Consider the following 10517-nt stretch of genomic DNA (forward strand, 5'->3'; position numbering starts at 1 on the left):
TGTACAATTGATGCAAGCTTGATTCTATGAATTGATGCAACAAAGATGAATAAGATATATGAAAATTGAATAAATTTATATTTTAGTTCATCAGAAAGATTTTTTGATTAAAGTTTATTAAAACAATTGTGGAATGTCTTCCTTTGAATGTTTTTAAAAAAATTTTGTAGAATGAATGAAGTGATTTTTCATTTTCATCAAGAATAATTTTTTTTTTTTGTGAAATTGATTGAATAAGCCATTTGTATCATTTTTTTTTATGATCCTGGTATCCGGAGCCTCGAGAGGATCAAACTAGCACCAATGACGGTCCACCGGATAATTTCAATGACTAATTCAACGAAAATTAGCGAGTGAACAAAGTTTTGAAATTTTTAATGTAGTAAAATTCTATAAATTTCTTTCAAATAAAATTCTATAGATTTCTAAACTTTATAAATTAAAAATTTCAGTCATATATGATTATCGATAGGTTTTAGCTATATAAATTAATATATAGTATTACAGATAATATATAGTATTACAGTTGTAATACTATTAATCCATAAGAGGTTTATTATACGCAATATTATAAATAAAGATTTTATTGTGTGTTGTACCATTTTGATTACATTTAACAAAATTTTATAACATTTCAACGTTATTTTGATAGAATATTATTGTGTGTTGAAAGAACCGACCAAAATTCAGATTAAACACACAATAAATGTTTTTGGGACCGCAAATTGTTAGAAGGTCGCATTAGCTTAACTCATTAAAGAGACATGTATATCTTGTGCTATAAGACTATAGTTGGACAGAATTATATTTTCCAGTCGACAAAGTTGGAGAGAATTCAAACCTCCTTCTTGGATAGGGTCGAGTCTGTATGTTTAATCGAAACTACATATATTGTAGTAATAATTTCAATGACTAATTCAACGAAAATTAGCGAGTGAACAAAGTTGCAGTTGATTTTTAATGTAGTAAAATTCTATAAATTTCAAGCCCTTTATCAAAAAAAAAAAAATTCTATAAATTTCTTTCAAAGAAAATTCTATAGATTTCTAAACTTTATAAATTAAAATTTTCAGTCATATATGATTATCGATAGGTTTTAGCTATATAATTTAATATATAGTATTACAGATAATATATAGTATTACAGTTGTAATACTATTAATCCATAAGAGGTTTATTATACGCAAGATTATAAATAAAAAGCGGAAATGAAGAGCGGCATACAAGTGCTGGAAAACATCTGTGACGTTTTGTAGTATTTTTATTTACACCCCAAACTCAAACAAAGTTTATAAAAAGTGGTTATATTTTAAAACTTCATAAGAAAATTAAGCTATTAGTTTAGTTTACAAAAAAAAAAAATTAGGCTATTCACTGTTTATATGTGCTCCTGATATCTTCACACACATATATATATATATATATATATATATATTCTTCAATATATATCATATATATTCTTCAATATCTATATCAGTGGCCCTCATTTTAAATTGTCACGTGGTGGGATGTAGGGCCTAACTACGTAAGAAATTGAATGTAGAAAATCCTGAAAATGATTATGTTTATTGGATAGAAAGACAGAGAGACGTGGACGTAGTTGGTCGGAGAATGACGGGGGAACGCGAACATGCCGACCAAACTTAAATATGTGATCTCTACGAATTATAATTTCTGAACTCTTTGCATGCTCCAAACCGACCAAGTCATCATGTCCACTTTTAATTTTGTAAAATGAAAGACTATATATTGGCTTTGGCCTTTAAAAACATGATCAGAAAAATGAAGAAAATGGGGAGATTGGGAGAGGCCTTGCTAATTTTTTTTTTATTTTTTTATTTTTAAAGAGTTTTCATTAATTTAAATAGAAGAAGCAAGCAACATAAAGAGTTGATTGTATTTTACAAACAAAAACAAGTTAAAAGAGACCCGGTTAGTATCATTGAGGCTTCCAAATGCGCAGGAGGGGAGTTCCTAATGTTTGACCAAGAGCGACCATTGCCATGCACTTGTCTGAGACCATGCGATGGATGTTCCTACCCAAGACAGAGGATGGAATCGTTTGACCTGAATGGAATCTGATGTTACGCTCTTGCCATAAGCTGTAAACAGTTGCTTGCCAAGCTTGTAGTAGAGCAATTTTGATAGAACGATCTGAAGAAGCATTCGGTAACCACGTCATAGTCGCATTCCATGAGGTTGGAGGAGAGGTAAAATTGAGACGAGCACAGATAGATAACCAAACTTCCACCGAATATTGACACTCAAAGAATAAATGATTCCTTGATTCATCAGCATTACCGCATAGGAGGCATATAGTATCAACATCTAGACCCCAAGAAAGGAGACGGTCTAATGTAGGATTCCTATCAAGAATGAAGAGCCAAGTAGTTGTTGCATGGCGTGGGATGAGTCCTTTGTGCCAGAGGAGGGGAGCCCAAGCTTTTACAGGAAGATGCGGCCGAATAGCCTCCCAAACCAAACGAGATATGAAAGATTTATGAGTATTCCCGCTGACGGTCCATTTAGGAACATCTTGTCCATTAGCTGGGGAAATTGTGGTAAGAAAAGACAATAACTGAAGCTGACGATTAGACCTTGCTGCAGAGAAAGACCAAGAACTCCCATTCCAAACATCTGAGACCAGCGCAAATAGTGGGATCCCCAAGAGGGTTGGTCCATCTTGACCAAGATAGCTGTAAAGAGGGCCCAAGGGAGTCCATGGATCCCACCAGAAATAAGTGTCCTCTCCTCTGCCAATAGAAATTCTGATGAAGTCCAAGGCTTTTGGGCGAAGCTTGAGTAATCTCCTGAACATCCAGGAATAAGTATAATTTTTCTCATTGAGTGACCAAAAAGAGGCTCTGTTCAAGTATCTCTGTCTCATCTAAGCTACCCAGATAGATCCAGCTCTGAAGAAGAGCATCCAAATTAGCTTCAAGGCACATGTTTCACTCCATGTCTCTATATTTCGAATACCTAAGCCACCCTCTTTTTTCGTAGTGCAAAGAGCCTTCCAAGCAACTTTTGCACCTGTTGAAATCCCAATAGTCCCATGCCACAGGAATGAACAGCAAAGAGAGTTGATAGCTTTCATTACCCGTTTTGGAAGGAGAAAAGCGCTTGACCAATAGCCAATAATGCCCGAGATGACAGAGGTTAGCATGGTTAGCCTACCCGCCATTGAAAGGGATCGTGTAGTCCAGGAACTCAATTTCTTTTTGATCTGCAACAAGAGCGGATCACAGTCTGAGAAAGATAACTTCTTCGTACAGAGAGGAGTTCCAAGATAGCGAACTGGTAAGCTAGAACGAGCCAGCCCGAAACGACTAGCAATTCGCTGAATCTCAACTTCCGCAATCCCTGAAGAGAACATATTCGTTTTACTTACATTAACTGCAAGGCCATACATCATTTCAAAATCTGATAAAACGGTAAAAACTCCTTCCAGCGACGATTCAGTGCCCTCGACGAATATGAGTAAATCGTCAGCAAAGCACAAGTGAGTAAGTTGTTGATCAGCACAGTCCTGATGGTATCCAAAAGAGCCTGACAATGCAGCTCTGTTCAACATTAGCGAAAGAATATTCATCATCATGACAAAGAGGATTGGAGACAACGGATCGCCTTGCCTAAGACCAGTCTTCCCCTTAAAATATCCCGAGGTGACTCCGTTAATACTAAGGGAGAAGAACGGAGAGCAGATGCAGGCTTTAACCCATCCGATGAAGATGGGAGGTAAGTCATAGGCTTGAAGAGTACTTAGCACAAAATCCCATCGAACTGAATCGAAAGCTTTCGCTATATCGACCTTCAATGTTATTTTTGGGACCTCTGAGTCTTTATGGTAGCCATTTAGAACCTCCGAGGCCAACAAAATGTTCTCAAGAATCAACCTATCCTTGACAAAGGCCGTTTGGTTAGGGAGGATGATTGACGGGAGGATAGACTTTAGCCTGCTAATTTATGACAATGGAAAATGACATTATAACAATTTAATATTGGAAAGTTCAATGTTCCCACAAAAAATAAGTAGAGTAATACAGTATATGTGTCTGCGTGTAGTGGAGACTGTATTTTAATTACTATGTGGTAGTACATGCATGAATTTTTATCCGCTCTTCGGTGAGAGGGTTAAATATCAAAATGCATGTTTGTTTCGGTAATAATTGCCTTTATGTTCGAATAAATTCATCAAAAACAAATTGTTGATGTGGTTTACAACCTAGTCCAGTTTGGCAAATTCTTTTCCAAGATGGGATTGTGCATCATCTTTAAGGAGGATATCGGAATTACAATTATGATAGTCTATTAATCATAAGTTGGATGTTAATTAACTGATGTGTAAGTTTTAAGTTTGTTATTATACTCTCTCCCTCTTACAAAAGTGTCATTTTGACCATTTTCACATAGATAAAAAATGATTAAAATGCATATATATATTTGTATCAATTGCACTTATTTAATTAATATTATTTAAGATAAATAAAATTATTTATTAGATCAATGGAATTTGTAACTAATATTAAGTTGAAAGTAAATAAGTTGCACTGAAATTCTTAAATAATGTTTTTGTGGTAATAAGAAAAAAAAAATATAAAAAACCCTCTTTATAAAAAGAGATAATATAAGAGACACTGATTCAACATTAATTTAAAATTTTGGTGAAAAATTTTAGTTGAAAATATAGAACAAAAAAACACTGATTTCAAGATTAATTTACAAGTCATTTTACTTCTGGTTTTTCTTGTAAACTGCCGACGTCATTTTTGTGTTTACAAAAAAAACTGCCATCAATGCCAAGGCATATAATAAGTTAGATTAGATTTATATGGAAAGAACAGAAAGGGAAGGTATGAGAAATTAAGTATCTAAGTAATGGTGCGGTGTACGAATGGTCCAATGTAGCACATGGCAATTTGCATCTTGTATATACGAATGCATATCTCTGCATGTGTGTAAATAATATTGTCTTCAATTATTTGATCGTGGGTTGGTATGCCTAGACCTAGATGATCGTGAAGGGCACCCGCAATGGTGAGCCTCACCACGGGGTCCTTAGGAATATTTAACAAATTTTTTTTTTTTTGCAATAGTTAAAAATCGTTATCCAAAATGTTAGTCTAATGGTGAGTTTCAGTTATGGAATCCTTAATAATTAAAAATTAATTTTTTTTTAAAAGTGAATAAAAGTGAAATAAAATAATTTTATTTATAACATAATTGAATAGAAAGATACAATATTTATTAATAGTTTTTTAAATAGTTTTCAAGTTTCTATTGTATTTGTAATCTTTTAATCAATTTTAAAAGTGGTATTTATAAGTTATATTTTTTTTTTCAATTGTTTTCAAGTTTCTATTACATTTCTAGTCTGTTTTCAAGTTTCTATATCAAATTATACAAGTTTTGAACAAAAGGAAACAAGTTTATGAATGAAACAACCGAGGACTAAAAAGAACTTCTTGGAGTTTAACAAAAACAAGTTTTGAAAAGTACAGAAACAAGTTTTGAGGCAAAAGAAAACAATCTCTCCGAGATACATAGCCAAATTCAAGTTTACAATAAGCAGTAGCACCATGTCTCCTTCGTGTTTGAAGACGAGAATGTCACCGATTTGAAGGTCATGTGCTGTCGTGAAATCTTTCCAACCTCCGGTGAGTCGCCTGCCTTGCCTTCTTGTATCACTTCCCAAGTTTGATCAGAAGCGTCCGATCTTAGTTTCCATTTTTTCCCGTTCGTCTTCCCTTGTATGTGCTGTGAGAAGAAGCTTACTAGTATTGTCTGCAAGTCAATACTGACAAAGTTAAGCAAACACACAAAATGGGAACATATAAATAGGAGAAATAGAGAGAGTATGTTTACGACGCCGTTGTGGAAACCAGGAAGCAGAGGCTTTAAGAAATGAGGTTCATGCGGATTCGCCATCTGGAATAAGAAGCAATCATCTAAGCAGTCAGACACGATTATTCAACCAAACATATTAACTAAGGCGCATGAAGACTTCACTAGTGTACTTGAGTAAACAGCACAAAAATGATCTTTATGCACAATTTTAATTTCAAGGAGTCAAATCTAAACAGCTAGATATAGCAAAATATAGAATCTCTTTGTCTGTACTCTTAACAATACATGTGACAGGAACCTTCCAAAGTATCCGTAAGACAAGCAAAGTTAAGATATTTCAGATTCAGATCAAAAGGAAGACTAGCTTATATAATCACCTCTGTGATTTGGAATTTAAAATATTACGAACCCAATGAAAGCGAACACATATCAAACCTAAAAGGTTGAGAAACCCTTGAGAAAAAAAGAGAAAATCCTCTTCCGTTTAAAACACCTTTCATTTCGAAACCGTTTAAGAAATAAGATACAATTCCGCTTCAGATTGAAACCCAAATCGATTCAAACCTATCCCCGAAACCTTAAAATGAGACGAAACTAGATGAAAACTAAGCTAAATCGAACAAAAATACAGGTTTAGGCTTCGATTTACCTTCGTGAAGACGATCGGTTTCAATCGCCAAAATATCGCCTTTCCTCGAGCTCTCCGTTTTTTTTCTGGTTTCGGTCGCGAATGACAATTTTTTTTTAACTAAACCCAAAATCAAACTGACCCCGTCTCACTCAGGAGTTGACACGTTGCTAAGGATCAATCTCTTAAAAGCCTTGATGACGGACCAATCCTTACGCAGATTAATCTAAGTAATATTATTATATTCGGTTTTACCTAAGTTTTCGTGCTAAGGATTGGTCGTGTACTCCCGTTGTGCATGGTCTTTGTTGTAGCCTATCTTTGCAAACTTGTACGATTCATATCACAAGGAAAAAGAAAAAGAAAAAAGAAAAATTGGTATAACATTTGGCCGACTAAACCGGTCTCTACACCGCACTTTGTGCCTTTGGGGTCTCTTTTTTTTTGTTTTTGAAACACAACCTTTGGGGTCTTTTATTTTGCTCAATATATACCATTACCTCATAAGTATGAGAGCAGTTTATGTTTTTTTGGATCCATTACAGCTAGGAGATGCTTATGCTGCAATAATTAAAGTCAAACGATTTCAGGCAAGATCAGATCTTTTGGCTCTCGCTAGTGAACTACTGTAATTTGTATTTGACACAGTTTTCGTTAGATATTTATTTTTAACACAACTATGTAAACACATGGTGTGATAGGTCTTAGAAGTAGATGGATCGTGTCCACTTGTTTCACGAACTTCCCTATCCAATTTACCCCACAAGGATTTAGCGAATCTGCCCCCTTCCATCTATCTTCTATTCACGTTTCCAAAGCAAACAAAATGAAATCAAAATGACGAAAGTGTCCATACATATTCCCGCCGAAATGTTGGAAGAAGAAAATAATAAATCGTGAATGGATGACATTTCCGGATTCGATCCGAGATTCGATCCGGATCCGATCCGAAAATCCGGATATCCAGAGGGGTTGAGTCCAGATCCGGATAGTAAAATGTTAGATCCGTCAAAGCCGGATCCGGATCCGGATATCTTAATTTTTAAGTCCGGATATCCGCCGGATATTACAATTTTTAGAAAGATATCCGACACCCGGATATCCGAGAACCCCGAATCCGGATAAGGATAGTAAAATTATGGATCCGCCGGATAAGGATCCGAATCCGGATACCTTAAAATTGACCGGATATCCGATCCGTCCCAGACCTAGATGACATGGAGCAATCCAACATAATGATTAGTATTTTGTGGAGTTATCTCTGTGTTTTTTTCTTCTCTGAAATGAATTACATTCATAAAATATGTAACTCAAACATTTCTCTTTTATATATATATATTTTTTTAAAATAGCTTTTCGACGACATGAAAATTTATGATATATCTCGTTGATTCTTCGTTGTTGCAAAGACATTTTATTCATAATTTTCCCATGTTTGAAATTGGATTAAGTCATCAATATATTGACTGTTTGCTAATAATAGGCAACTATGTTAACATTCGCGTCTTGCGCGGACTAAAACGATTCTTACATTATAAATTATCAATGTTATATATTTTTACATGAAATATAATGAGTTACATAATTAAACATTATAGCTTGGATTTGGTTTTGTTAAAAACATCTTTGGCAAATCCTCGGATCTTCACACGAGTTGAATAAAAGCCAAGAAAGTTAGTCTGAACACAATAAGACACGAAAATATATCTTTTACAGTACTGAAGTGAAAACACAAAATCAGGGTAATTTATTAGCTTGGTCAACAATTATATTACATATGGAAACTGTGGCACAATAAGTGTTGCCTCCTTTATTTTAAAATATGTCAAACGACATATTTAGTATTCCAAGTATAGTGTAAAATAATTTTAATGATCAGTAATACCAATGGCAATCTATGTAATATTTCTAGTAATAAAATGATACTCTTGAACAAGGGTCGAGAGAGCACCTAGAACCGCCACATCAGCAAAATGGCAGTGAAGTAAATAAATATCAAAATAAAAGTTATTCTCTTGATAAGGATTATAAAGTTTAAAAAAACAAGAAATAAAGAAGAAAATAAAAGTAGAAGCATGCATAATTCACATTCGTCTAAAAAGCCTTCAAGGCAACTCCAACAACAAACCCAAATACAACATACATCAACGGACAAGGATTCATCTAAAAAGAAGATCCAACGGCCACATAGAAATTCAATTACGATGAGAAAATAAAAACAAATCATATCACAACATTTAATTTTGAACGTCTTCAGTAATCAGTGGTGGGCAATTGCTCGTGGCCGTTTTCGATGATGTAAACAAAGTCGTAGATGATTCCGGCGAGTCCACCACCGACAAGAGGACCAACCCAATAAATCCAGTGGTTACTCCATGACCAGCTCACGACGGCTGGTCCGAAAGCGACGGCTGGGTTCATGGAGGCTCCGCTGAAAGCTCCACCAGCAAGGATGTTAGCTCCGACGATGAAACCAATGGCGATGGGTGCGATTGTTCCTAGGCTACCGTTTTTGGGGTCGATGGCTGTGGCGTAGACGGTGTAGACGAGCCCGAAGGTCATCACGATCTCGAAGACGAGACCATTCAAGGTTCCAACTCCTGCGGAGAGACCGAACGCTGGAACTGCCTAAAAATTTAATGTTTTCAAAAGGTAGGTTTAGTTGCTTGCCGGAAAAGTTAGGTCAAAAGCGTGGTTTTAGTTGGAATATTCATTATGGAACATAAAAAACCGAACAAAAAAAAAAACTGGTCCAAATGAAGTTTTAGTTAGTTTGATTGTTTGTTGCACAAAAAGAAAGTTAGTTTGATTGTTTTGTTTTTCTATGTAAATCAATACTAATTCCACGAAAACATAATTTTCTTATGTGAGTTAAAATAGTTTTCACTAAAAATTAAGCATGAGCAATTAATTAATTCGTACTATGTGATTTAAATTCAAAATAATATTCTCCTAAAACTGAAAAACTCAAATTAGCTAGATAAACCGAGCATATTGTTTTAGGTTTCTAACCATAAACTAAAATTAGCTACATAAACCGAACATATTGTTTAGATCCATTCAATAGTTTAATGGCTAATTTCTGAAACCAAAACATTAAACCGATTTAGTATAGTAATAATAAGTAAAAGATGTTACCAAGCCACCGGTGGCGAACTGAAGGAGGAAGCAAGCGACGACTGAGCCAAGAAGCTGAGCAATCCAGTAGAGGAGACCACGGAGGAGAGTGATGTTTCCACCCAGGAAGGCACCGAAGGTAACGGCAGGGTTAACGTGTCCACCGGAGATGTTGGCACCGACAGAAACAGCGACGAAGAGACCGAAAGCATGAGCTAAGGCAGCGGCGACAAGGCCTGAAGGAGTGGTGGCTCCATTGTCAGTGAGCTTGTTGAAAGCAATTCCTGAGCCTGAGCCGGCGAAGACAAAGATCAAAGTCGAGATAAACTCAGCGAGGGCCGCCCTAAGTGCGCTGGGGTGAGTCACTTCTTCTTGGACTCCGCCGATGGCGATGTTTCTGGTCGGCATGATGGGAGAGAATAAATTGATTCGAGGTTAATTAAAACGTTTTGAGAGTAGTGACTGGTATGGTTTTCTTTTGTGTGCTTAGGTGTATATATAGAGGCAAGTATGTGTGTCTTATGTCAAAGTGTAGATAAAACCATTTCTTCTGTCATACAAATAATAGTTTTGTTATTATAAAATATGGGAGCCAAAATAGTTTAATAGAAATACGAGAACTTATAAGGAAATTTGAATGTAATTGTTATTGGAAAACCTAACATACTTATACATGTTGCATTGTCTTTACATATCTTACCATTTGAGTCGTCTATTCTACAATAGTGGAATATTTCTATTGCATAATATTCATTACCATTTACACTATTTTTGAAGATTAATAAGAGATGATGTCTTGTGCTATTTATATTTTCTGCTGTAATAAAAAGATCACATGCTCGAAAAAGTTATTAAGACAAATGATTTAGATAGCAAAAAACCATATTATGACAAAACTAGCCCATAAAGAGAAAATGACTAAAAT

At 35.1% G+C, this 10517-nt stretch overlaps 2 protein-coding genes and 1 long non-coding RNA gene across 3 annotated transcripts; all 3 read right to left on the reverse strand.

Annotated features, from left to right (window-relative positions):
• Positions 1-1939: 1939 nt before the first annotated feature.
• LOC125575561 lies at positions 1940-4767 on the reverse strand. Its single transcript, XM_048749196.1, has 4 exons — positions 4736-4767; positions 3129-3956; positions 2980-3033; positions 1940-2810 (listed from the first exon to the last, which is right to left on the reverse strand). The coding sequence occupies exons 1-4, from the start codon at positions 4765-4767 to the stop codon at positions 1940-1942; spliced, it is 1785 nt and encodes a 594-aa protein (XP_048605153.1).
• Positions 4768-5434: 667 nt separating this feature from the next.
• On the reverse strand, positions 5435-6043 carry LOC106363157. Its single transcript, XR_007319066.1, has 2 exons — positions 5866-6043; positions 5435-5784 (listed from the first exon to the last, which is right to left on the reverse strand). It is a non-coding gene; the product is annotated as an uncharacterized LOC106363157 (long non-coding RNA).
• A 2494-nt stretch (positions 6044-8537) lies between these two features.
• LOC106367143 (aquaporin TIP1-2) lies at positions 8538-10252 on the reverse strand. The gene is made up of 2 exons (XM_013806858.3): positions 9614-10252; positions 8538-9103 (listed from the first exon to the last, which is right to left on the reverse strand). The coding sequence occupies exons 1-2, from the start codon at positions 9998-10000 to the stop codon at positions 8729-8731; spliced, it is 762 nt and encodes a 253-aa protein (XP_013662312.1). The 5' UTR covers positions 10001-10252; the 3' UTR covers positions 8538-8728.
• Between the last annotated feature and the right edge of the window lie 265 nt (positions 10253-10517).

This window comes from Brassica napus, chromosome C2 (assembly GCF_020379485.1).
Source record: "Brassica napus cultivar Da-Ae chromosome C2, Da-Ae, whole genome shotgun sequence".
In the NCBI taxonomy this organism is placed as follows: Eukaryota; Viridiplantae; Streptophyta; class Magnoliopsida; order Brassicales; family Brassicaceae; genus Brassica; species Brassica napus.

Coding starts and splice junctions, on each gene's coding strand:
- LOC125575561 (XM_048749196.1), bottom strand. CDS start 4,767: ATGACGTCGGCAGTTTACAAGAAAAACCAGAA. Junction 3,957..4,735: donor GTTTACAAGAAAAACCAGAA/GTAAAATGACTT, acceptor ATAAATTAGCAG/GCTAAAGTCTATCCTCCCGT. Junction 2,811..2,979: donor GAAAAAAGAGGGTGGCTTAG/GTATTCGAAATA, acceptor CTGGATGTTCAG/GAGATTACTCAAGCTTCGCC.
- LOC106367143 (XM_013806858.3), bottom strand. CDS start 10,000: ATGCCGACCAGAAACATCGCCATCGGCGGAGTCCAAGAAGAAGTGACT. Junction 9,104..9,613: donor AGTTCGCCACCGGTGGCTTG/GTAACATCTTTT, acceptor TTAAATTTTTAG/GCAGTTCCAGCGTTCGGTCT.